Source organism: Oryzias latipes, chromosome 1 (assembly GCF_002234675.1).
Source record: "Oryzias latipes chromosome 1, ASM223467v1".
Lineage (NCBI taxonomy): Eukaryota > Metazoa > Chordata > Actinopteri > Beloniformes > Adrianichthyidae > Oryzias > Oryzias latipes.
In genome coordinates, this window is record NC_019859.2 from 35,935,829 (window position 1) to 35,963,776 (window position 27,948).

A 27,948-nucleotide genomic window follows, 5' to 3' on the forward strand; every position below is an offset into this window, starting at 1 on the left:
TAGATGTTATAAAAGCATAGATTAATATTTCAGCTCTGTTTCTGCAGAGAAAGGGTCTCATTCAGGAAATATTTCTAAGATGATAAAATGCAGTCCTTGTCACTTGGTTGGCGTGCTTCAAAGGTAAGATCTGCGTCTGAAACGCACCCAGGTTTCTGACTTTACTGCACACATTCAATGTAAAAGTTGATAAGTAGGATTAGAGTTTTTCTCTCTCAGCTTCAGGACCAACAAATCAAATGTCTGTTTGGTCTTGACTGAGCTTTAGAAAGTTCTCTCCCATCCATGTTTCAACATCTAAAACACAGCTTAAAAGGTCGTCAATGGGTCTCATGTCATCAGGACACACAGCCACATATAACTGGGTGTCATCAGCAAAACTATGAACGTTTATGCTGTCTCCTGATGATGTCACCAAGTGGTAGCATGTAAAAATTAAAGTGTGGGGCCAAGGATGGAGCCTTGTGGAACACCACACGTCAGTCTGTGCCTCCCTGATGACGCATCATTTACTCTGACAATAAAATCTCTTCCTGTGAGGGCGGATTCAAACCAGCTAAAAACTGTTCAAGTGATTCCAACCATGTAATGCAGTCTGTTTAACAGAGGATGTATGTGATTGTAAAGCAGAAGAGTCCAGAAGGATGCTGAGAAGCTCATCTTTTATCATAACCTGCTGGGGAATCATCGGTATTATTGCCACTTCGGAGGAGCCGTGTTTCCACCAGGAGCAGACAAAGTTCCTTAAAATTATTTTTTCCCAGTAAACCTCAGTTTTACCTTCAAAAGTGGAGCTAAACCCCCCTTAAGGATCCAGAAAACACCGGCAGACAGAAGATGTTCAGTCAGAGTGGAAGCTTTATTAAAGGTTCAGAACAAAAAGCTGTACCAAATACAGATATTTCAACAACACAATAAGGAACTTATAAAATAAACCAAAACACAAATTCTAATTCTTTAAGATCACCGGTTCAAACAAAAACGGTGACATCATGTCGAGGACGGACGTCTGTAGAACAAGCTGTCTGGTAGACGTACGGCAGACGGGGGGGAGTGGGTGACCGGCTGTCTTTTTCACAAAAGTGCTGTCAAATGCAAAGTCAGCCTCTCTTTCTGCAAAACTGCCTTCACAGACGCTATGAGACGCCAAACGGCCCCAACAAAAACCCGAAACACGTCTGATCAACCCAACCTGTGAGCAGGAAGCTGAAGGCTCATCAGCGGGCGGCGCTGTTTTCCGTGGAACCGTCTTCTCCGTGATATTTAGCAATAATTCAAACTTTCCATACGGAAGTGAAAATAAAAGCAAAGCAACAGAAGAGCAGCTCAGAACTGCAGGAAGTCCAGAAACGAATGCGATAAAGCTATAAGAATTCAATGGTTGAATGCTATAAAGTATTCAACCATCGTTTTCCTGTTTCTATTTCTTTATTCTAGTATCTTCCTCCACTTTTTGTCTCTTTCTTATTTCAATTGTTCAACTATTCTAATGTTCAGCTCTTTCAGCTTTTTCCAGCTGTGACTTTTGCTCCTTCAAACCCTTGAACTTTTCCGAATATTCCAGGATTTCTGCCTCCGTTGAAATAAATGGGGGATCCTCGCTGCAGAAGCTCACTGGTTCGATAACCGGCTCTAGCATTTTTCACAAACATATCTTTATTGTTATTGTGCTGTTTTCACTTTATTTAAGGTAAACTTTGATCGTTTCTTTCTTTATTTTTCATTCAGCAGTGTAGCATCAACCCTGCATGTTCTTCTGGAATTGCAGCTCCTTCTAGTTTTCTTTGCATTCGTCTCAAAAAGGTTCAATAGAAGCGAAGGTCAGACGGAAACATTGGCGTGTTGTAAAGTGCGATTCTGTTTGGCAGCGTGTGATACACAGATCCACAAACGTGAAGCTTTTTCTGGACCTTGAAGGGAGCAGAGCTTATCCTGTCCGAGCTCGGAGCGGATCCAGGAATCCACCAAACAGCTTTACAACGATCGGACTGTTGCTACGGAAACAGCAAACACGCCTCATCACAGGTGACTGGGGGATAAGACGACACACTTTGATGGTCCCAGTCTGAACTGTGATGAGGCTCAATAACAGTGGATCTGTGTGTTTCAGCAGCTTATATCTCTAGGTACCACAAAGTAAATATCAAAATCTTTTTTTTCTCCATATGCTCTATAGATTTACAGACATTATAAATAAAAAAACTATAATAACCAAAATATACCTTAACAATTTTCCCGTTTGTTGAATAACATAATAAAAATACAACCTCAAAAAAGAAAAAACTTTAAGATGCAAAAGTAGAAACCACAGGAATTTGAAGTCTATCATGATCAGCATGAACAGGTTGATCGTAGATCCGTCCCGTCCTAAATTCATCTTTAAGACTTTCCAAAATATCAAACATCCATTACAGTCGGAGGGTTTTCATGTTTCGGTCCGAGCCGATGGAAAGTCGACTCTTCATATATGAGATTCTCCTGTGTGCTGTCCGCTACGGTATCCCTGAAGACACAAAACACAGGACATCTTAGAAAAGTGGAAGCCTCTTTTCCTGTCACCGGATCTGCTGCAGAGGCTGACCGGTCGTTTTAGAACGCAGCTCAAAATGAGGAGAAAACACACAACGTCTCCTCATCATCCGTCTGTTTCTGCTGTCACTTTCATGAATCGGCCGTGTCTCACAGCTGTTCGGTTGAAAATGATGCCGTTTATGTAGTTAATACGCATATATCTGAATTTAATCTCAATCATTCTCTACGTAAATTACAGTTTTGTGTGATTTTTGTGAGATGCGTACAGAAATGTGTGTCTTTCCTCGACCGTTCCACGTTTGTCTAACAGACTTTTCATGCATGACCCACAGATGTAGAACTTTATGTCACGTATACGGCGCACAAATCACGTTACAATGACATCATTGATGCATGAATCACTAATAAATTGCAGATAAACAGCAGAATAATCACACGGTTTATGTTCTACGTTGGTTCACGTGTTCTTTGTGCCGTTTATTCTACTTCTTCCATGGTTTTAACGTGGTTCATTCCTGATACATCTGTGAACATTTCACAATTAGATTCACGTCTGAGACGTTTTCATCCGTTCAATATGAGGACATGTATGTAGTGGCTGTTGGACACGGCGTTCAGAAGACGCGTTTGTCTGTAGCTCACTCCATGGTGATGAAGAGATGAAAGGTTCTGTCTGATGAGGTTTCCTTCCACGGCTCAGACTGCATGTTTTCTTCGGGTCATGAACAGAAACGGATGAACAGAGTCGGAGCTTTTCCAATAGTTCTGACGGGTTTGTCTGCTTGAACATGGATCCATATCCAGAAGGTCTTAAAGCCCCAGGACCACTTTGGACGTCACCACAGAGACACAAAGACGTCAAACTTCCGCTCAGATGGTTTCTAACGTGGATTTGAATTTCAGTTTTTTCAAACAGGAGACCAGAAGACCAGAAGTGCGTTATAATGCCGTCTGGTGCATTTCTCCCAACAGAATTCCACTTTGCACAACAGCCTTTTGGGCGCCACCTAGTGGTGGTGTCGCGATCCTTTCATCCAATCGCAAATGCTTTTGAACATGCAGCCATTAAACATTCGATCGTGTCTGTTCATGAAAACAATTATCTTCATTTCAGTGAAAGCAAACTTGTTGAACGTGTCAAACGTTTTGTACGTCTATCCTAGAATTGTGGGAAGTGTTTCCATGGTTACCATCATAGCCATACCAGAGACTTCCAGTGGGACGCGACCAGCTAACGTTTACATGTAGACGTACATTTCACTGGAGCTCAGATTTCTGTAGCATCGTGTTGTAGTGTCACGGTAAAGAAATAAAGGATTTCATTACTGTACTGTAAATATTTACCATGTTTACGACAGAAAGGATAGCATCACAGGGGGGCTGGAGGAGGATGCAAAAGTGTCAAAGTGTTGACTTGGATTGTAGTTTTCTAAATGCCATCCATGGTTTATAGCGCCGTCTTCACTTTCACTTTGAACGTGTTTTTGAGCAACGCCTCAGCGCTGATGCAGACTTCAATACTGAGGTGAGAAATGAACCGAAGCGACTGAGAAGAAGTGTAGCAGCGGTTCCGGATTCACACTTCGATGGTGTAACGTCCAGTTTGGTCTGTGGTGTACACTGTAGGACCTGTCCTCTCAGCTGCCAGAACTTCACAAATGAACAATGGAGGGATCGCTAGGTAGAAAAGTATAAGTGACTAACTATAAAGGACCTTTCAATAAAACATGTGACTATTTAACTTACATATTATTAAATGGTCTATGCATGTTGTGTATATTTCATTACGTTTACCTGATATCTATGGAAGCATTGCTGTAGCATAAGTAAGGGGTCAATGCCCGGTGCATTATCAGAAATTAGTGCACACCGTTAATGCACACTATGAAGGCCTTTAACCTGCTTATACCATGGTCGCTTACAAAGGAAATAAATATTCAATCAGTTTTTTGTAATTTATTCTTGTTATTTTTTCGGTTTGGATCACTTTTTTCACAAATTTCTTATGTGGTGCGGCGCATTGTCGCGGACATCGACTGCAGCAGGAAAGGAAACATATATCTATGCTGATGATCACGGTGTGTTAAATAAAGCATCAGATCAGAGACAAAGTTCTCCTCTGACTGCTTGGTTTTGTCCGGATGATGAAGATAAAGAAGTCAGAGCAGTGATACAGAACATTTAAGCTACGTGACCGGAACTACTTTTTTAGGCGTGCGGTTATCACTGTAGATTATCACTTTTTAATGCACACCCAGCAGCCAATCAGAATTAGTATTCACCCAGACCATGGTATAATTACAAATAAAAGTCAATACCAGGATTGCTTTTTCATTTTCAAAATGAAGCTGCGTTTGAAAAAGCAATCCGCTTTTCCTTTTCCTTCTTCATCACTGCTTATTCTGTCACTTAATTAAAATGATCAAGAAAATGGAATTTGACATTTCATTTTCCCGATGTAACTACATCAAATGACTCAAAAATAAAATCAAAAATCAATCCTTCAAGGCGGATTGCTTCTTGATTTTGAGTCAACAATTGCCGCTTCATTTTGAAAGTGAAAAAGCATTTCTGGTGTTGACTTTTATTTTTAATTATGCTACAGAAACTCTTCCATAGTTATCATTTGTACTTCTAGACACCAAACTAGAGTCCTACCTGGGACTGACTGCTGGAGGGGTTGGTGCTGCTGAAGTCCGAGTATCTCTTTTGCGGCGTGCAGATGCAGGAGAACAGGAGCGCATACTCCTCTCTGACCTGTAGAGGGCAGCAGCGCCATTGGAAAACACTCGTTTGAGGCCTTTACTGCAACGTGAACTTAGCCTCCTTCACTTTTTTAACCCTTGTGCCTCACATTAACGCTGGGAGTGGGGTCCAGATGACCCCACTCCCAGCGTTAACGTGCCTCGGAGGCACGTTAACGCTGGGAGTGGGGTCATCTGGACCCCCCAAGACAGCACAAGGGGTTAAAACCTGACGCCAATGTTTACGTTGATTAAGCGTTGTGAGGCTGCGTCTCACCTGTTTAGACAGCAGGCAGTGCATGACGAAAATCAGAGCCCCCTGCAGGCTGTTGAGGACGGTAAAGATGTAGGCCACCACCGCCGTTCCCTCCTGGAAGAGGAAGGCGCCGAACACCCACATCAGCCCCAGGATGCACATCTGTGCGATGGCGGTCACTGTGAAAGCCCTGCAGGGAGGACAGGATGGGGGGGGGAGCATTAGATCATCAGATGCTTCCAGTCTGTCTGGAAAAAAAAAAACAGACACAAAGAAAAAAGCAACACAGAAAACAAGTCGCTAAAGAACCAAAAGAAGCAACTTTTCATGTTTTTATCAAATCAGACGGAAAAGAAAGTGACGTAGAAAAAGAAAGGATTCATTTAAAAAGGCATTTTTTAGCAAAGCTTTGCTGGACGGTGCATGTCAGCGCCGATATTAATACATGAAACGTATTATTATGTACGTTTACCACTGAAAGGGAAGATCAGGAACTCTAAAGTCAGCAGGTGAAGCATTTGCAGGCGTTTATTGAAACGACGGAGGAGAAGCTGCTGAAGGAGCTGCTGGTTCGGGTTTTGGCTGCGCAGAGACGCACTTAGGAACGCCAATGGAAGTCTGGTTGTGTGGGCGGACACTACTCCCAACACTAACGCCCAGCATGCCTTCACACTGACCGAATCTTGTGCAGGCTGGAGAGGTCCGGGTTGAGGCTGGAGAACTTCTGGGCCAGCTTCCAAACAGTGAAGATGAAGAAAACAACGTTGACAAGAATGATGAAGCACACCGGGCCGAAGAAGCTCCAGATGAGGCCGTCCTCCAGGGACAGCCAGCAGCTGTGGACAGAGAGCACGCCGTCACGTCAGCGGGTCGACCTTCGCCGTGGGCGTGTGCAGTCTTCGTCAGAAACTCACTGCTGCTCTGTGCCGTAGCCCTTGGGTCTGCTGCACGCGGACACCAGGACGATGAGGAGGGGCGTCCCGTAACCCATGGCGTACATGTAGAGCGGCCGCATCGTGGCGTTGAACACCAGGACGACCATTCGGTACAGCTGCACCCCTTCCAGCAGCATCCAGGTGAACACGGCCAAAAAGAAGAAATGCAGCATCGCCGCCACAAACCTGCAGCCGGCCTGTCAGGCAAAACGGAAAGGAAACACAGACCTCTGTGATGAAGAGACCACACGGCTGATTTACACCCATAAACACGGAAAAGTATGAAGTATCTGATCCTTTGCTGATGTTTTATACCATGCTTTATTTAAGTAAACTATATCCATGTATACGCTCATATTCTGTCCTTGCTGCAGAAATAAAAGCCCCCCCCCCTCGACCACTTCCTTCATTTAAAGCAAACAGTGGAGCTGGAGCTCCGTCCTTTGACCCGATCCGTCACCAGGAACTACTCACATCCATTTGAACCCACAGCCTTTGCATACCTTTAAATGTGAGCAAACTTCCTTCCTGTTGGTTGAACCCACATCATGACAGAGTTTAGCCCCTAAAGGGATTTGCTCTTATTATTCTCCTCGATATAGAATGTTTAAAATACATTTGTAGACAGACAAACATGTAGGATTAAAACAAAACCTTAAAAATGGATTTCAGGACATTCAATGCATGTTTTGGAATATAAATGTAAATTATTTTTACACTCAAATCCAAAAAAAAAGTAATTAGCATAGAGGAACTTTCCACAGCCTTAACCCACAGCACCCAACCATCCCACACTGTGGGTTTCTCATCTAGTCTAAAAATGTCTGGAGAATCTCTCGTTTCCAAAGCGGATCCCCCCACACCCTCATGCTTTCTTCTGAAAACATTCAGTACATTCCAAAAACAAGCTGGCACTTTAGCTCCTGATAAACTGATAGCAACACAGAAGGCCTTCAGAGTAAACTACGTCCACATGTATGAAAACATAAACTACCTTTGGAACACTAGAGAACACCTTTTTCATGAAATCTGAGGTATTTCAGCAGCTCATTTTCCAACTCGCTGTAGGTACCAAAACTGTTCAACGAGTGTTCGGGGCCTGACACTGATGATGACGTCACCCTACGGTAGCCCCACTGGGACAAACTACGTAGCGTGGAGATCTTCTGGGGCTTCACGTTTCTTTTCCCTCATAAGTGTGTCCGTCATTATTCTTTAGAGAGATTTGACCACAACCCCCTTTGTAAAAAGATCTGTGGCTGTTGGAAAGAACCTGCTGCTCCACACCAGCGAACACGTCTTTGAGCAGCTGGACTCGTAGCTTCCTGTTTGCAGGTGGGGGGGGGGGGGGGGGGGGGGGGCTTTGTTACGGTACGCGGTCTGCAGAAGGCTTCGGACCGTCACTTTGTGACATCACAATGTGAGGACCCGCTCCTTTTCATGGGTTGGGAGGGGCTGGTGCTCGGAGAGCAGGTTTTTAGAGGAACCACGGATCAAAAAACTGCTTTGTGGTTTGTTTTTTATGAGGAATGAAGATTATAAAACACTTCAAAGGTTGATTTTGCATGATATAGGCCCTTAAAGGAGTCATTTACTATTAGACACAACCCTCAGAAAGGATCTGCAGGAGCAAAAAGGTGAAATCCTGCACTGACATCCAGATTATCTGACCTTAAAGCTGAAAAGCTGCAGGTCTGCTATGAATGTTTTAGTCACGACAGCTAGCAGTTCATAAGATGCTAGCAGCATTTTGAACTTCTGACTGCTGCATTTAAACTGAAATAGGATATACAGGCTAACGCATTACAGTGGGTCCAAAGGATTCCTATTTCACAACCACTGAGAGTCACTCAGAGCCGGTTAAGTAGAAACACAAAGCTTTGCTTTTAACTTGTCATCCACCATGTTGCTGTGAACTCACAACTGAAGCACAGACCGCTTTCCCTCACCTCAGGTTTAACTTGTGAAATCCCAGCCAGGAAGAAGAGGTCCGCCATGAAGAGGCAAATGCACAAGTGCAAATGGATGGTGGTGCGAGTCCCTTGTATGGAGCGGCAAAACCTGAATGTAAAGATGCTTAAAGCCAGACATAGCAGGGACACGCCCAACCCAATCTTGGTCAGCAGCTCCAGTTCAAAATTAGGCTGGAAAAGAAGAAAACAACGTTTCAGTGACGCCAAAGCGTCGAGCATTTCTGATCGACCAAAATATGATCCTTACGTCGTTTACCAGCAAGCCACAAAGACAGATTTCATTTGGCGTTTTATCTCTGAAAACCGCTCGGCGCAGATTTGAGAAAAATCGATGGTCTTGACATAAAATACATAAGTCCTGGGAATGCCAGAGTTCTGGGTTTGACACTGAGCCGTTTGTTACAACATGGAAGCGAACTGTGGGGGAAGTGAACCTCTGCATCCCGACTGCACACCAGGATGTTCACCGAGTCAAACTGGATTTATCATTTGGTGGATTCCACCAGGATTAGCAGGAGCCAAATGAAAGTCTTCTTCATTATTCTTATTAGCAAATTTAAAAAAGATTTCTCTGACTCTGTTGTTGTTTGGTAAAACCCAAATCTTTACGTGATTCGGTTCCTGATGCTTCATGAAAGGAAGGAAAATGAACAAAGAAAGTAAGAAAGAAAGAAATATCGAGGTTTTAATCAAATCGTGCAGAAAGTGAACCGTTGCACCGCTAATACTGTAAGTAAACTGCATTGTTGTCAAGCACGACGAAATAGTGCTGTCATGCAATTCATTAGGTTGTGCAATTTGTAATTAATCAATAGAATATATATATATTTCTAATTGTTTTTAGCCTAAAAATCACTGTAAAAAGCCTAATTTTAAGATGTTTTTATTTAAATTTGGGACGTTGTGACACAGTGAAAGGGTTTTTCCAAATAGAACGGACCTTCAACCTTTGTTTTTACAACAACAGGGGGTCTGGTGATCCATGGACCCCATTTATTTATGATAAACTCCTCGCCCGGCTTTATCCTTACATTATAGCTAACAGCTGTGACGTTGTGGCTTTTTTTGTGAAGAACTGCAAAGTCGGACATTGGCGACGTCACAGTGGCGCGCGCCGCGGCAGTACACGGCGTACACGGCGGTACACGGCGGTACACGGACATGTGCATTGTTAAAAATTGTAAGATGCATTTTCAGCCGAGTTCACCTAAAACGTTCATGCAGGTTAAGCGTTGGACCTTTATTTTTATTTTTGAGAAGATGACAATAGTTATAGATTAAAAATGAGATTGAGAAATAACGCACCAATTTGTCTGTAATTTGACACTCCTAGATAAAAAGCCGTCTTGCATGTTGTATGATGTGGCCTTTGGGGGGAAACCCTTCTGAAGGCGTCTGCTCACCTCTAGTGGGTAAAGGGCCATCAGCACAGCAAAGCTGCTCAAATGGCTGCAAACACAAACTGTGTGCGTTTTGTTGGACTGGTGCTGGCGGCAACCATCTGTGGACCAGGCGCCGCTCTCCTTCCAGTATGCACACTTGTACCGCAGCTCCAGGGACTCCTCCATGTCCTAAACGTCAAACCCAACACGTCTGAGTCGTCACCCTCTGGGTAAGGAGATGGCTGAACAGCTTTAATGACTGTTTTTAGTTTGACAACAGAAGTTCAGAAACACAGCAGACTGGGAGACCGGACATTTATTACCTGCAGATGTCTGAGGGTGATGTAGACGGAGCGACTCAAGTTCTGAGTGGACGGATTGGAGACTACAACTGAAACAACTCTGGAGAAGACCTGGAAGGACGGTCCTGAGCCTTCCTGCTCTTCAAGCTCCTCAAACGATCCATTCACAGAACCTTCAAGCTTCTTGTAGCTCAGCAGCGCTGCCAAAGCGAAACCTGATAAAGCACACAACACACCAACAGAAAGACGTTTAGGATGCTCACTGATACTCATGGGTAGAAAGAAGAGCCTAAGGTGTTACCAGGGTACGTTCCCATTCCTGCTGCTGTTTCCCAGTCAGTGCTGAGGCTGGCATTTCCCGTGGTCAAATGGATCGGTCCAGTTGGTCGGGTTCTACCTCTTTGAACCTTGATCTGCACATCTGTCAAAGACAAGATAAACAGTGGCGTCTGAAACCTTCAGCCTTGTGCCTGAGTCACAGGTGGATTTGGGCTGCCAGTGGGGGAAAATGGGAAATCTGTACGGTGGACGAGTGGTGACATTTTAAGGTTGTAGAGCGCTTTTACTCCACGGACCAGACAACCCAAAAACCCTCAGACTAGGGGGGTTTTTAGACTGCGATACTCAGTGGGTCCTGAACCTTGGGTTTGGTCTGTATTCAGAGTGGCGCCTACCGGAGATTTCTGTTTCCAACCAAAGCTTGTAAACAAAACCACAAAGACTAAAGATCTGTTCACTCATTGGCCATGATCTATGAGGGCGGGGCCACACAACTAGAGAAAGAATATTGGAAGTCCTTGTCGGGATAGTTCACTGATTCAAACAGTGAGAGAAGCAATGAAAACATTTTTTTAATGAGCCTGAATTCATCCGACCAAATTTCATTGAGCCGCTCTGTCTCATTGTTGCTCCACTCCTGTGTTTACATCCCCTAATACCTGGCTATGGCGGCTGTTTTGGTCCATTCGTTCTGCTCTGAGCACTGAGCCTATTCAGACTGGGGCATCTCAGAGCAAACCGAACTTAGTTTGATTGGAAACGAACCAAGACCACCTCCAAAGACGGGTCCAAGAGCCTGGTCCCAGACTGAACATGTATTCAGACTGAAGATTGGTTCCGGATTATCGGGGGAAACAAACTCTGGCTCACTTTGAGAACCAAATGTGAACACAGCCTAAGGTTTGATCGTAAAGATTTGATAATCCAAGAAGAAAAAGCCCTTTCTCGGGTCTTCCACAGAGCGATGGTTGGCTCCTCTATTGCGGCGTCTTACCGGTCTCCGTCGTCTCCATGTTGGTGCTGTTGCCTTTGAGCTGAGGACCGATCAGTAAAATGGAGCGCTCCACCGTTGCGAGCAGCCTGGTCACACTTTTGCTGTCAGTCAGAGGTCTTGGAGACAGGACCTGCTCGGTTGCTGTTAAAAGTTTCTGTTGATGACGTAAAAGGGGAACATTGAGACCTAAAAGTTAGAGTAGGTCTTCAAAATGTCCTTACTTCCACTTGTACTTTAACGTCTGGGGTTTTATTGTTTCACTTTCTCTTTTGTTGAGATTTATGGATAAAGAAAAAAGTAGGGAATCTAATTTGAGACTTCAAGTTCCAAACCAGCTCCTGGCATGAATGACATGTGAGACGGCCTCTTGACACGATGTTTTTTTCTTTTCTTCCTATGCTTTTAGAAAAATACCTTTCCACCTGCAGATCCCTGCCATCCTCCTGACAAACCAAGTTCTACCTGCACTTCTCCTAACAGGAAGTGTGCTTTTCAATGAAAGTCGTATAAATGGACCTTTGAAATGACGACAGGAACTTGTGACTTTGTTGCTACCACATGCTCCACACGTGTAAGTCTTTTGTATCTTTTCTGACCTCAAGCAGCGTGTTTCCATCCGGCCTTCCCTCCCCAGCAGCGCTTGAACTGGACAGAGCCAAGCAGCTGTTCCTCATCATGGACTCTATCTCAGCCAGACCTTGGAGCGACTGCAAAAAAGACGGATAAACTGCTGAACTTCCTAAAGAGGAAAGCTGATGAAGAGTAGACCTACAAGCTCTTTAAGCTTGTCTGATGATCGGAGACTATAAAGCAAGTTATTTCTTTAAGTCTAGATCTTGATAAAAGAACCGAGTGGGTTTTATTTCCATAGGTAAAGAAAACTCTGGACTTACCAGTGAAGGTCCTCCATCAGCGCTGAAGCCATCACAGTTGAGCTCTGGATCAAACAAACCCAACATTTGTTATTTCAACATCGGCTGACCGTGACACTAAATACAACTTCTGTTGGTCTGGAGATGAATCCCATCCACAGAAAAAAAGATGACTAACAGCAGACGATGCTTCCCTTTTCCTCCATTCTGCAAAACTGTTGTACTTCAGATTTTTGTGAACATTCAGGACCTCTGACAAACACGAAACTACCACTAGGAGCAGGGCTGGGCAACTACGACCCGGGGGCCACATGTGGCCCATTAAACAATCTAAATTGGCCGCCAAACGGGAATCTATGATACTGGTAAGTCTTAATCATGTTTTATTTCCATGTAATTTCAGTGGCTCCCCATAGATGCTGCGCTACAGAAAAACATTGACCTTTGTTTAGTCTGCATTCATAAGCTGTGGGAAGATTTGTTGTTTTTCTGACGTTCATCTGTGTTTTTCGAGTCATTTTTGCGATCTTTCCAACACCACACGAAGTCAGTATTTCTCTAAGTTTGCGTTTTTCCCCGAGGGACATCAACTCATCGGTGAAATTGGCAACAAACTGAAAACAAACCACCGTTTTTAAATTAAAAAAAAGTTCTGCTTCGAAATACATGAATATAGCAATTTTCTATTAAAATGAAGGCATATTTTGACCAGATTAGATGTTATTTCTTCCTCTTATGAGCTGGGTTACCAAAACATTTCATGCATCTGCTCCTGGTCCGGCCCACAAGTCACATTTCAGAACCTTTTGTGGCCCACAAGTCAAAAGGTTTGCCCATCCCTGACTAGGAGAAAAGTATTCACATGTGCATTTCATTTGAGAAGGTTTTGTCTACTCACTTGAGCATGGAGTCTGTTTATTGCCATAACTGGAATACCCTTCTGCACAATCACACCAATAATTCCCATTGACGTTCCTGCAGGTTCCCTTTTCTCCACAGATGAGCTCCTCTTTGGCTGCAGCTTCCTTGCATTCATCTCTATCTGTGCCAAAGGTTAAAAGTTAAAATCCAGACTAAAATGGAACGAGACCAATTCCTGACAGAAAGAAATCTGTCAAGTCACATTTGTGGTCTACGGAACCACTACAAGTATTCGAAAAACAGGAAAACCTCTAGGGTCACGCACGAAATATCAAGATGGTAGACAGTAGAGGAAATCTGTCGGTTATGCTGCAATCTACAGGTCGTAAGACTTCTACAACACGTGAGGGTGAAGTAGGTGAGACGCAGGTGTGTTGTACAGATTTTTCATTTTCAAAACACCAAATCCTGTGCACGCCGCGAGGAGCCAGTAAGTGCTGTTCACGGGGAACGTGCTGCGGGCGTCTACGGGCACCAACGCCTTACGTTTGTGCGCAGCATTTGTGCGGTCAGTTAGGAGGCAGAACTCACGCCTTACTGAGGACGCCGTACGACAGCATCACCCGTACATCACAAGTGCGTGAAACTTCCATTATCCTTATAAATACTTCACAATGCACTTGCCACAGGCATGACAATGGTACGTTCCATTTTCATAACGTCCGTTGAGGTGGCCGTACGAGGACCCTTAAGGGAACTACAAGACTCGGACACGGACAACCCAAAAACCTGCATCGCCGTAAGGGTCAACCCCCCGAACAGGTGCATCTGACTAAGGCCTAAAGAAGTAACAGGCCGATATGTTGTCTGCTCCACAGAAATTATCCGAACATTTCTGTTCTCATTCTTTCACAAGAACGTGTTTAGATCTCTATTTCTCTGAAGCATCAATTCCTCGTAAAAATGATTCCTCCGACTCTTTATTTTTTATCTGTGTAAACTAATGTGGGAGTTTCATGAACAAAAAAGCACATCCATAACAAAAGGACACAGGAGAAAAAGGAATAAAAACCAACCTATGCAGTTTCTACTGGAGTCATATCCATAACTGCAGATGCAGCTGTAGTTCCCCATCTGATTCTTGCACTGAGCCAAAGGGCCACAGATGGTTTTGTCTTTATAACACTCATTTATATCTGACAAAAAACAGTAAAGGAAGAGTTAAGAGACACTTCAACATCAACAGTCAGGTATGTTTGCAAACCTTTCAGACTCTCACCTAAGCAATGTCCCTTTACTGCTGTGAAATTTTTTGCCCCATACTTGTTTTCAAAGCCCTCCCTGCACTGACAGTAGTAACTGCCTGGTGTGTTGAAGCAGACGGCGTTGTCCCCACATACTTTTTGATCGTCACACTCGTTGATTTCTTCAAGTTTGAACAGAATCACATGGTAAAGAGTCATCAGTGACGTACACATGTGCGTTCTTTTGCCGTCTTTGAGCAATCAAAAGCCTGCAAACGCTTTGACTATAATACCGTCACACAGGTCCCATCTATTATGTCTCAAGTTTTATTCGTTTTAGTGAGAAGAATTATTAGTTAATTACAAAAAATCAGACACTTACCACATTTGTTGCATTTTATCATCAAACAGGCCAACCCTATAAAAGACAGAAGAAATACAAATTACTACCAATGGCTAAGCTTTGTCCCAGAGTTGGAATTTACTGCATCCAACAACACAAAGAAAGTCTCCGAGTAGACCTGAGGAAGTTCTGCGGGTGTTTGATAATGATGAGGGGTCTTAAAGGAAAAGCTCTTTGTTCAGATCCGGAATGGATCGTTTATGTAGTCACCATTTTCAATTGGCATTTCTGTTGTAGGATCACAGCTCTTCAATCATGGGTTCCCCAAACTTAAATCCCTTCCAGGTAGTACTCCTCAATCTAAAGTGCAACTAAAAACAAGCTGTAAAATACTTGTTAGGCAGCGCGGCAGGTGTCTTGAGAGTTGCCACTAACTTGAGCCTCCAGTAGAGAGAATTCAATTCTATTCAATTTTATGTGTATAGCCCAAATTCACAACAGTCGTCTCAATGGTCTTCATACTGGTATTGTAAGGTAAACATACAATAAAAAAGGATAATAAATGCTTAGAATTCAATAGGATAATACTAAAACTGTAACTAAACAGACTAACTGAACTGGGCATCACTGCCCTTTGACCCTCCTACTTCTTGTACTTCTCCCTAACAACTAAGGGCCTCCGTTTCAGGTGGTTCATGAAATTTGCCATTCTCCGTTTTGGTAGCAACAGCCTTCCAACAGATATTCAGTGTGCCATTCGTTTCTGCTAGTCTAGAGTCTGACAGAGACTATTTTTGACAGTTAACAGCAGAAACTTCGTATTCAAGACAAGGAAAAGTCGTAATCACAGCAGACGTGTCAAACGTAAAAACAAATGCTGCATTTATTGTTTTTTGCAAAGTTGTGCACAAAGTATTAATTTGTGGACAACTTGTCTTCTTGCATACTTTTCCTTTTGATAGTTTCTCGCCCCATACACTGATGACTGGAATAACGGATGTCTTGGTGACCTGTAAGCGCCTGAATACTGTAGCTCAGTTGGTTCAGTTAAGTACAGGACTTACATGGGAAGTTAGGTTTCAATTCCCAGGGAGCGCAACAATGACCATCATCCAATGTGGGCCCTAGAGTAAGACCCTTCACACTACTCCCTAACTATGTAGCCACAAGGAGACCCAAGTCTGGATCCCCCTGTGCCGGTCCCCAGCCCGCATAAAATGCAGGCTTGTGTCAGGAAGGACAATCAGTGTAAAAAATCTCTGCTAAACCACCTGTGAGAATCCTGTGAAAGCCGTACAAAGGTCAACAACACCACTGGTGACCTTTTTACTCATTGTAGTGGAATGTTTGAGTTTTTTAAATTTTAGAGATGCAACCATTCAATTCCCCACCATTTGGTTCATTGATGTACCATATGGTTTGGTTTTAAACCGAGAAATGCGGCATCCCTAGCTTTGATGTAGCCATTTAAAACAATAAGGGATTTCATTTGTTACGGATGTACAAAGAAAAAAAACTAGTGTGATGAGATTCTTAAAATTGTTGACTGTATGTGAGAACTGGAGTGAGGGAGTATGACATCCTCAATGGGAAATGGTTTACGTCTGGCTCCAACTAAATCAATTCAAACGCCATTATTTTGCTTTATGGATGCTGCCATGTTGGAGCCAGATGTCCTCAGTAAGAAGTGATTGATTAATGATTGATTAAGTCGTTCTCAGTCAACATTTCTATGGCAACATAGTAGGTTTAGGGGCTGTCATCTGGACTTAGTTTTAAAAGTCAGAAGACGTTTCTCTCTAATCCAAGAGGCCTTGTCAATCGACAAAGCCTCTTGGATAAGAGGTGAAACGTCGGTTATTCATGTAACCCGATATTACAACTATGGTTATCTCAACGGGCCTCACACCAATTTGACCGAAGCTGCAGTTCTAAAAGTTCTGCTGTGAAGTAAAGCAACGGTGCCTAGGAAACTCTAAAACCCAGAAGGCAACAAAACCACTGAAAGGTCCAGGAGCTGGAAACCACATGGAAACCACATATTGTCTCCATCTGAGGCTACATTAGCAGTTACCATCACCAAGTACAGTATGAATGAGGAGCGAATGCATAATGGATACATTGTAAGTGCTTTGAGCACAGATAAATCTAATCCATTATTATTATTATTATTATTATCATTATTATTATTATTATTGTTATCTGAATACAATGGTACATACAATAGAAATCTCTACCATTGATAACAAAGAAGGACAAAACAAAATATGTTAGACACTGCTAACCAAAGATTGGTCTTTAGCCCAAGTCTCATTTCTTGCTACAGAGCAGCTAAAAGGTTCATGTTTAACAGAAAATTAGACAAAAGTGTGACTTTTGTCCATCCATTGTGGGGAAAAACAATCCAGACTCCATAGAGCTGTCAGAGGAAAATTAAGTGAAGAAAGAGAACCAGTAGAGGTGGAACGTCTGGCCCTAGAAGTGGAGGATTGAATGGAAAGATTCGTCCGGCGAGGACTCCAATGAGGTTGTCATAGGAATCAATATTAAAAAAAAACAACAACAACAACATAAGAAGATGGAACGGGGGGGGGGGGGGGGTCCAAAGGCCAAAGCCAAGAAGACTTAAAACATTTAATTGACATAAAAAACAAACAAAGATACGAGACTGTTAAGAATGACATGTTTGCACATATTTTTACATTTCTTGTAGCTCTGTTTAGAGTTAGGGTTAGTGGGCGGGCTGCACTGTGGTGTAGTGGTAAGCACTCTCGCCTTTCATTGAGAAGGCGCTGGTCCAAATCCCAGCTGGGTTCCTTCTGTTTGGAGTCCTCCTCCCACAGTCCAAAAACATGCTTCATGGGTTCCTTGGTGTCTCTAAATTCCCCCTAGGTTCATGGACGCCCTGCAACAGACTGGTGACCTGTTCAGGGTGGACCCCGCCCCCACGCACAAGTAGCTGGGATAGGCTCCAGCAACCCCACCATCCCAAAAGGGATTCAGTGGGTCATGATTAATGGGTTAAATTGTTTTTGTAAAAAATGTTGTTGTCATTTTTAATTTTTAAGTTGAGGAGTTTTGTTTTAAAATCTTTGCAACCAAATATTTTCCAACATGACTTTGATAAAAAGATACAGAAAACTTCTCTCTAATAACTGGTGCCTTTACGTTTCTGCTTAGTATGAATGAATTTACATTTAGACAAAAGTAAATGTTTCAAACAACAAACGGTCAGGAACTGGTGGTGTAGGGCCAACATGCAGGAGACCAGGTAGAACCATTAGCATTTAATAAATAACCTTAAACCCATGAAGAAACCGGAAGATGACCTGATGACAATAAAGAACTGAAAACCAGACCCTTAAATATACGGAGGATCGACCTAAACCTGGTGTGACTGACAGGGGGGGAATATTGAAAACAGAACAAACTAAGGAAGTTTCACTAAAAGTCCATCCCGAACTGCGCAATTCTCACCCAAACACGCAGAGGAAGCAGATTACACAGCCAAGCTTCTTTCAAAATGTTTTCAGTAACAACATAAAACCCTTGAAAGTCAATGCTGTAACAACACAAATCTACAACCCTTACTTTAAAAACCAGATGAACTATTTGAGGAGCAGTTTATGCAATGCTTTCAACTGCTGTGGTGAATCTCACAACCTGAACCGAGGATGTGGCGTTCCAGACAGCTGAACCAGCAGAATCAGCATGAGCTGAGTAACACCAGTGTTCTAGTTTTGTGGGTAGTACTTCGTTATTCTAGATGTGTTTTTTTAAACACACAGTCTCTAAACGGATGCAGGTCAGTAGTATTTTCACCAGCTGAGGTAGGAATCAAACTGAAGCAAACACAATGTTGAAAATGTCCAGGCTGTGCTCATCTGTCTTTGACCACAATGAGGTTGTCGTTGTTGTTGTGTGAGGACGGCTGGAGCTTCTGTTTCTGCCGCAGGCCAAACCGCCAGCGTTAGACAGGGGGGGCTGTGAGAAATCGCCTCCATGTATGACGAAATATGTGGAGAAGGAAACAAGGCGTCTATACAAAGTAACTTGAAGCTCCACTAAACGGACTTCATTGACCAGACAGCGGACACTGCTTTCACCGGGGGTCTTTTGTGTCTTTTATGTCCCTTTCTGCCCCTCCTCCTGCTGCTTTTTCTACACTCCGAGCACAGAAAGCCCGTCTGTGACGGAGGTGTAATCCAAAGGTAACAGAGGATTTTTATCTAATTCACTCGTTTACAGTCATATTCCGAATAAATGCAGTTCTGCCTTTTTCTTCTTCTTGTAAGCAGCATCTTCTCACAACTTCTGGAAATGTTCCAGACACAGAGAACCGTGTTTGTCACTGATTTAAATCTAAAGGGGAGTTTCTGTTATTATTGCAAAACAGCAAACTCTACCAGCTGGATGGGAGTTCAGCCATTTGCTGCGTCTGCCAGAGATTTTTATCAACATGATGGCGACAAAGGCGAGTCGAGAATCTACAAATAGGCTGGCCTTAGAGAGGCGCTGAAGCACGGCGGTTGATTCATGGCAACAACGGTGTGCGGGTGACGCCCGCACACCGTTGTGGCCATAAACACACACACCGTCATGACATGCGTTTCTCTCATCTGTTATGAGGCAGGCAGTAGCATTAAGGTTCTTCCCCAAATACCCTCAGTGGATTACGTTACATCTGACCATTGTTATGGTAAATGCCCCCATTAACATGTCATTTTGCCCCTGGGAACCAAATCCTGGTTTCCTGCACTTAACCAACTGGTTTAGTTAAAAAAAATGGTGCTATGTATCATCAATTATTTCTAATTTACTCTGTTTACCCATTTAGACATAATTGTATAGAAATACAATAATAAAGATATTCAATAATCTGATACGGTTCACATACTGTAAAAGTATCAGTGAAATGATAAACCAGTGATTGTTAACACCACACAGCCTAACATGATTTCTCTACAGAAGCTCCAACAGAAATGTACATATAAACATTTTCTAAATGAAGCTGCAGTTTTTGACTCAAAATTAAAAAGAAAAAGCAATCCGCCAAACCGCTTTTTCTTTTTCCTGTTCTGTCATTTAATTAAAATGATAAGGAAAATGGTTTTTGACATTTCATTTTCAAAAAGTTCTCTGGTAAATGTGTAGCAAAATTCATTTAGAAATGTCTAATTTGATCATTAAAATGGATTAACAGAAATGCTTTTTCATTTTCAAAATGAAGCTGCATCAAATGAATCAAAATTAAAATGAAAAATCAAAAATGCTTTTTCATTTTCTACTTAAACATCGCTTATTTTGTGTCATAATTAAAACTAATATGCAAAGACAGGATTGGATTTTTATTTTCACATCCACCGTGCGAATAGTGTCGCATAGTTCAATTTGAATTACCATTTCCAGGGGGGAGGGGGCGATGACGTCAGTGCGTGTTGGTCTAACCAGCAAACGGTAATCTGCTAAAGCTGTCGATGGGGCTCCAGTTGTCCTCCAACAGCAGAATCACAGGAAGCAGCAGGAGATCATCTTCTAAATGTGCTTTTATTACTGTTGTGATTCTTATTAAGGGTCTGCTCACTCATCATTTTTTAAACCTGTGCTGCCAGTGCTGTTTTCTTGGCTGCAAGGACCCGAAAGAAGAGTTAGCATTAGGCTAATACGTGCTAAAACATTAGCCGTGGAGGAACTCCAAACTCCAAAATGCCGCAATGAGCATCTAGGATGTAAACATGTGGGAATTACATCATCCTTTATTTTGTCTGGACACCACTGGAAACACAAATTCATATGATGGTTTCTCAGATCGTCGCAGTATTTCCGCCTTCGGCGATCCAGAGCTTCGGATCACGGGGCTTCGCGAGCGCGCTAGGCCGAGGTCCAAAGACAAAGCTAGTCTGGGGGAAGCATCGACGAACCGCGGTGCGTCTGAAGGAGGACCACGAAAGGCGGAAATGCTGCTACGTAGTCCTGAGAAGCTGTGTAAAATCATCAGAAGTTCACAACCGTCACAAAGCCGTCTTCACTGGTGCTAACACAAAGCTACACTAATGCTAGCATGTGTCTGTTAGCAGCCGGGCACACGGAGAGCACTGACGTCATCGCCCCCCCTCCCCGCTGGAAATGCTTATTCAATTGAGATATTCTGTTCGCAGGGTGGATGTGAAAATGAAAATGAAATACTGTCTTTACATTTTCATTTTAATTATGACACAGAATAAGCGGTTATTAAGTGGAAATGAAAAAGCATTTCTGTTAATCCATCTTAATTGTCAAATTAGACATTTCTAAATGAATTTTTCTACACATTTACCAGAGAACTTTGTGAAGATGAAATGTCAAATACCATTTTTATTATCATTTTAATTAAATGACAGAATAAGCAGTGTTGAAGTAGAAAATGAAAAAGCATTTTGGTGGATTGCTTTTTCTTTTTAATTTTGAGTCAAAAAATGCTTTTTCATTTTGAAAATGAAAAAGCATTTCTGGTTTTGACTTTTATTTTTAATTATGCTACACAAATGTTTCCGTAATTGCTCACATCCTGCTAAATTAAATGATCATCAGTGTAAAAGGCCAGCTGCCAAATTCCCCCTGACCCATTTTTTAGATTTGTTCTAGGTCATAAACCACTTCTTAAGAAGTGCCCAGCCATTGAGCAACACGATGTTCACCTTTTTATAGGTCGTTTAGGACGTGCTTTATGAAAGATACGTTGTTTGTTTAGTAGAAATGTACTTTAGCTGAACATTTTTTTCAAACAGCTTCAGTTCAGAAATAAACCAAAAAAGAAAGAAATATATTTTTTTAACTTTGACCTTTTCAGTTAAAGATAACATGAATCTATTTATGGGTTCAATGCTAAAAACTGATCAAAAATAAATACTGGAAATTACAAAAATGTATGTTCTGTTGAGTAACTTTTCTCAAAGTGAAAAAATGTTAGGTTAGCCAAAGTGCTTAATACATTTAATAAAAGGCAAAGGAGAAAAAAAAACGTTCTTACACAAAAGTACCCTATCCTGAACGCTTGAGACGACAAAGAACTTAAAAGTCTAAAGATCGTAGCTGAATAGAGATATGGGCCTTGAACATCTCTCCTCATTAAAGATTGTCAAACAGGAACTACAACAGGGGCAAGCCTGGACAGACATCTGCAGACAAAAAAACAAGAAATCTTGTGAATATATAACAGAAATAACCCTGACTCCCCCTCCAATCATCTATTGATCTATTGCAAACGTGTTCACAGTGGTCTTTTCATTATGATGATGCCGTTTTTAGCAAAAATATAAAGAATCTCTGTCTTTTTCTATGACATCCTTTCTGCAGAGAAGCAGGGTTTCTTTAGAAATTTACCTCTGAGTTGTGGGCGGGACTCTGGGCACTGAGAGAGCTTTCCTTTATTTCCCATCAACCCTTTGTTGACACTCTCTTGCTAGTTTAGAGCCCAACTGTACCCCCCGTAGACCAGGAAAACAAAGACGTTCATGAATCTATTGGTCTGCATCAGAATGGAGCAGAGCAGGGAGCCTGTGATCAGCTGGTTGTCGTTTGTACATAACTACAATCTTTCTGAAACTGCCTTTTTTCATCTGCTCCTGATTCACCCCAATTTAAACAAATAGTAAGAAACACAGTTTTAATCCAAATCTTCTTTATCTGTGTCCTCCATCACGAGAAAAATGCCCAAGAACATGTCAAAAACACCAAAACCACCATTATCTTTGGACAGAGTCTGTTAAGAACAAACCCTTCAACAAACCATCACAGAGTTTTCATTATGGACGCATCAAAATGACATTTTTCAGCAGTTTACCATGTGAAGGATTTTTGACACCTGGAAAAGAATTGAATGAAAAATGTCTAGGAGCTTATATATCTCAACATCTTGATGTTTGTCTCAATGGGGAGCTTTGCCGCATGCCCCTTAGGCCACAGGGTCAACGGTTGACCCTTGAAGGTGGATTTCTTTCTCAGATGGAGTTCTCCAAGCATTGTCCAGTGATGTGTCGTCACACAGAATTGAAACTGGATTTTGCTGAACGAGGCTGGCATCCTGCTGACAGGCGAGCGTCTGCTGAGGTTTCAAATGCGCAGTAGGCTCCCTGACCTCAATCCACAGCCAACCACAGCGGAAAGCACAAGTGCCGTAACCGAGACAACCCAGCAAGTTTTCCCCTCCTGGTATAGTACACGTTACAACTAAAACGCACTGAAAAACTCAAATAAAAATAACTCAAGTGGGGGGGTTTTAATCCAACTCCCATGTTAAAAAGGACTAACTCTGTGCTGGCTTCTATAAAACTCAGGAAAAATACGTATTGCTCCAAAAAATAACACAAAAAAAACAACATTTGACTTATTTTTGCAGATTATATAAAATACATTGTTCAGGTCAAGACATTATTCAATTAACTTAAGAGATAGAAAAGAAGTTATTAAAATCTTTAATTTTGTTTGAAAATAAGTTATTTTTCAAGTCTCACTTCTATCATCTTTTGATCTATTGCCAAAGCATTCCCAGTGGTCTTTTCATTATGAAAATACCGTTTTTACCCAAAATTTAAAAACCTGGGTCGTTTTCTATGACATAGTTTCTGCAGAGCGGCAGAAGTTCATCAGAAATTCAGTCTAAGCTGTAGGCGGTACTGTTGGCATGGAAGTAAACCTGCCTTCATTTCCCATCATCTCCTGCTAGCTTACAGCCCCTCACACCCACAGGTTGTACAAGAGAACTGGACTGAGCAACCCCTCCCTCCTCGCATTCCAAACAGGAAGTACCTATTGGTACTAGGAAGTCAAAATCCAATGGAGAAATTAACAGCATTAGATGCTACATGTGAGAGTTTCGCAGGCCAGTTCAGGAGTAAAATCAATGCTGTGAGATCTAACCTTTTAACTCAAAAAGTTATTATTTTAACAATTCTATAGCATTGTATTTATCTGATGAAACACTGGAAAGTTTTGTCCTGGTTGATGCTGTGATGCACTTGGTTGAGTTTTCTCTCCGTTAAAGCCATCCACCTGTCTCTTAGACCCAATCCCCACATCGCTGTTAAGAACATTTTATGACTTTGTCGACTTTGACCTTTTAAATATAGTATATGACTCTCTTCAGACAGGCGTCTTCCCCGCTGCCTTTAAAACAGTAGTGATGAGGCCTCGTCTGACAAAGAGTCCTTTAGATCCCAACACCTTTCATAACAAACGACCACTCACCGTTTTTGAGTAAAAACTGTTTTTGTCCAACTAAACACATTTACAAAATAGAAATAATCCATGAAAAATATCTACTGGGTTTTAGGACAGACCAGGGTACAGAGACAGCCCTTCTCAAAATAATAAATGATTTAATACGTAACCTGGACTCTCAGAAACTCTCAGTCCTGGTACTACTGGATCTGAGCTCTGCATTTGATCCAGTAGATCACGTACTTACGAGTCTTACCAGTCTCTCTGGTACTGCTCTTAACTGGTTTTACTCCTATCTCACAGGTTGAATATTTTTTGTAAGTATGGATACATGCTTCTCAGATGCTTATAAAATCAATTGTGGGGTCCCCCAAGGATCAATCTTAGGCCCACTACTTTTTAATCTCTATATGCTTCTACTTGGGGATGTCATCCAAAGGCATGGTGTTTGTTTTCATAGCTATGCTGATGACACACAACTCTACATTGCTGTGTCTCCTGAGAGTGAAAAGTCAGTAAAGGTTATTTTGAACTGTATTTTAGACATGAAGTCATGGATGGCAGAGAACTTCCTACAGCTCAACCTGGACAAAACAGAAGTTTTACTGATTGGTTCTGAAGACAAGACGGAGATTGTTTTATCAAAACTAAACCAATTATAAAACTCCTCAGTGTGTGCAAAACCTGGGTTTTATTTTTGACAATAAAATGAATTTTACTCCACAAATTGAAAAATATAACAAAAACAGGACTCTATCATCTTACAAACATAGCCAGACTCCGCCCATTTTCCTCTCTTGCCAACACTGAGGTGCTAACGCATGCTTTTATTTCTAGCAGGCTAGATTATTGTAACTCCCCGCTCTCTGGTCTTCCCAGAAGAAGGATATCAAACCGCACACGGTCTGACGATGACCAGGGGGGCGGGAACACATGACACGCATTTCCACGCATTGGCTCCCTGTGCGATTCAGAATTGATTTCAAAGATTTTTTGATGATTTATAAATGTTTTGATGGTCTTGGGTCGTCATATCTATCTGATATTATTTTAAAGTTTGAGTATTGAGCTGCTCTGGTGCAGGCCTTTTGGTTATTCCAAAAGTCAGAACTGAAACAAACCGCGAGGCTTCATTCCGTTTTCATGGACCTCGCCTGTGGAAAAGCCTCCCAAAGAGCCTCAGGGCCTAAAGTCATCACACGAACATGTTAAACACACTATTTTAGTCGGAGAGGGCCTTTGAATAAAAGGAAAACAAAACTTGTGGTTTTTGGTACGCATAGAGCAAATGATGCTATAAAACCTAATTTTGATGGTATAGAGATTGAACATGTTTATGAATCAAACTTCCTTGGATTCGTTAGAAACCATCAGCTTAGTTGTAAACAACATGTTGAATATATGAAAACCAAAATATTTAAAGGTATCATCCACAAAAACCAAATAATGGAGTCAAACATGCTTGTATGTTCTATATTCAACAATAATTCTACCATACTTCCTGTATTGTAGGAACATTTGGAGAAATATCTTCAGAAAATATTGATCTAATACCTAAACTTTAAAAAGGAGCAATTAGAGTAATAAATAAAGTTGTTTTTTGTGAATCTATGTGTTCTATTAATAAAATCATATACATTAGAATAAAAAACAACAACAACAGTGGGCTGAACTGTAGGAAACTAAAATGTGAATGAATTTGACATTGATTCTTGTTTACTTGTTTGTTTGTACGAGGCCTGCAATAAATCGCACATTTATCGTTTTCACAATTTCAAGCTGAACAATACGCATATCGCAAAAGTCCGCAAAAACTGGGATAAATGGTTAAAACAATCCTATGGTAGCTTGAAGTCTTAAACTGATAAAAACAACTTTATGCATTTTACCAATGGGATGGACTCCTTTACATCATTGACCTTTAATGTTAGATGCTGTAGACGAGGCTCATTTGGAGTATAATTTAAGTTATATTGACTCTTAAACTGTTGCAGTGAAATACAAATTATGCATTTAGTTGTTTTGCTATTTGTTCATCTTTTGCAAGTTAAGTCGTCATCAAAACATTGATCACTAATATCCTAAATCACAAGTTTTCCTGGAGCACTAATTTGGACACGTATTTCATTTCCACTTGATGAAGGAATCCAAGAATCTGGAAAACTTCACTGTTCAGTAGCAGGAATTTCTGTCTGAGTCTCACTGCTGGAAGTTTTGAATATGAGGATCTGGATCCATTTTTGCTCAGAGGATCGGATCGTGAAGCGAAATCGACTGTGAATTGTATCTTCAACCACAAACGATGATATGAATGATGTTTAAAAAAAATGTTAAACCATAATTTATATATCTATATGAGTATATATTTGAGGATTTTGATTTTCTCTTTGTAGTACATGTGTCAACATTTTTAGTTTTTAGTTTTGGATGAGCTTTGACGCCCATCATGCTTCAGACTGGTCCCTGTTGGTTTATTTTATGTTCATTAATTATTGTTTTAAAAGTTGAACTCAGGTTCAACACAAACGTCGGTGTTGAGAGTGAGAACAAAACTCGAAGAACTGACAGAGAAACTCGTTTTAGCACAAAACAAACCATCATTTTTATTTCAGCTAAAGTGTTTAGAAACTCTACTTTTGGTTTCTCCTTCAGTTTTTGGCGCACGCGCCCGCACACACGAACGCGGGCAGAGAAAAAAAAAAGGAAAAAAAAATAATGATAATAAACTTACCAAGAAAGAATAGTTCCCTTGTATTCCCCATGTTTGGTTTTGAGAGCAGACAGGACTGATTTTTTTTTAATTTTTAATAAAGATGATGAACTTGGAATGAAATACAAAAAAAATGTGCCGGTCCCCGAATCACCGTCTCCTGATGACGTAATCCACGGGAAAGCGCGGAGGTGAAGAGGCTCCGGTTCTGTAGAGTAATCCTACGGTAGGGGACTGCAAGTGGTGGGAAACAGTGAACCGTCGCCGCCTTTCTTCCTCCTCAGACTCCGGTGGGGGGGGGGGGGGATCCCGCCTCGCCGGGACTCTCCTCCTCCTCCTCCTCCCCCCGCCTCCCTCCCTCGCGCCGCTTCACTGACCCTCGCGGTCTGTCGCTCCGCTCCGGTCGGTCTCGCTTTCTCTAATGTGTCCCGGCAGTCCTGTCACTCACCGGTACACGGGTTTGAACCAGCGGGGGGAGGCCGGACTGGGGGGCTACTCGGTGCCGCCGGTAACGTTTTATCAGCTCCCCTCCCCGTCTGCCTGGTCGGTATGCTCAGTATTCACCCATTTCCACACCGGCTGTCTGTCTGCCCCCCCCCCCCCGGACTGGCAGCAAAGAAAACACCGAATGACCCGGTGACTGAATACTTTCTGTAGTCCAATCCTCCAACGTCACAACATTTGACCAAACTTTCCCTCTGAATACAAGCTGCTCCTCAACAGACCAGAGATCTATGGAAGCAATTCTGTGGCATAATTAAAAATAAAAGTCAAAACCAGAAATGCTTTTCCATTTTCAAAACGAAGCTGCATCTTTTGACTCAAACTTAAAATGAAACTGCAATCCCCTCTTTGCATTTTCGTTTTAATTATGACACAGAATAAGCGCATTTTAAGTAGAAAATGAAAAATCATTTTGAAGTATTGATTTTTACTTTTAATTTTGAGTCATTTGATGCAGCTTCATTTTGAAAATTAAAAAGCATTTCTGGTTTTGACTTTTATTTTTAATTATGCCACAGAATCACTTCCATGGAGACCCATTCCTTCATGGTAGTGGCATAAAACTGGACTGAGTGGCCCCGCCCCCTGGCTCCAAACAGGAACTGCAAGCTGGCTCCAAGAAGCCAAAATCCCATAAGTTGTGTCAGAATTCCTTCCTTACTCACTAGATAGCGCGTCTACCATTTTCTAGTTCTGTCTGAATCTACAATTCCAAAATCCAGTGTCCTAGAAATTTCCCAGAAGTCTCTGAAAAACCAGTGTGCATCGATGCTCACTATCATGGCAAACATAGACCACAATGCATTGTGACAGAGACAT

General features: G+C 41.9%; 1 protein-coding gene across 1 annotated transcript; it reads right to left on the bottom strand.

Annotated features, from left to right (window-relative positions):
* Positions 1-840: 840 nt before the first annotated feature.
* adgre5 (adhesion G protein-coupled receptor E5) lies at positions 841-27,189 on the bottom strand. The gene is made up of 17 exons (XM_004066347.4): positions 26,647-27,189; positions 14,757-14,792; positions 14,410-14,556; positions 14,207-14,326; positions 13,168-13,311; positions 12,291-12,334; positions 11,994-12,104; positions 11,398-11,551; positions 10,426-10,545; positions 10,146-10,339; positions 9,844-10,011; positions 8,417-8,611; positions 6,447-6,664; positions 6,210-6,368; positions 5,554-5,722; positions 5,191-5,289; positions 841-2,503 (listed from the first exon to the last, which is right to left on the bottom strand). Exons 1-17 carry the CDS (start codon positions 26,675-26,677, stop codon positions 2,462-2,464), a joined length of 2,151 nt encoding a protein of 716 aa, XP_004066395.1. The 5' UTR covers positions 26,678-27,189; the 3' UTR covers positions 841-2,461.
* Between the last annotated feature and the right edge of the window lie 759 nt (positions 27,190-27,948).

Excerpts from the sequence above, each read along its gene's own strand:
- adgre5 (XM_004066347.4), bottom strand. The coding sequence starts at position 26,677 with ATGGGGAATACAAGGGAACTATTCTTTCTTG. Across the intron at positions 14,327-14,409 it reads AGTAAAGGGACATTGCTTAG|ATATAAATGAGTGTTATAAA; the intron begins GTGAGAGTCTGA and ends GTTTTTTGTCAG. Across the intron at positions 5,290-5,553 it reads ACTGCCTGCTGTCTAAACAG|GTCAGAGAGGAGTATGCGCT; the intron begins GTGAGACGCAGC and ends TGCCCTCTACAG.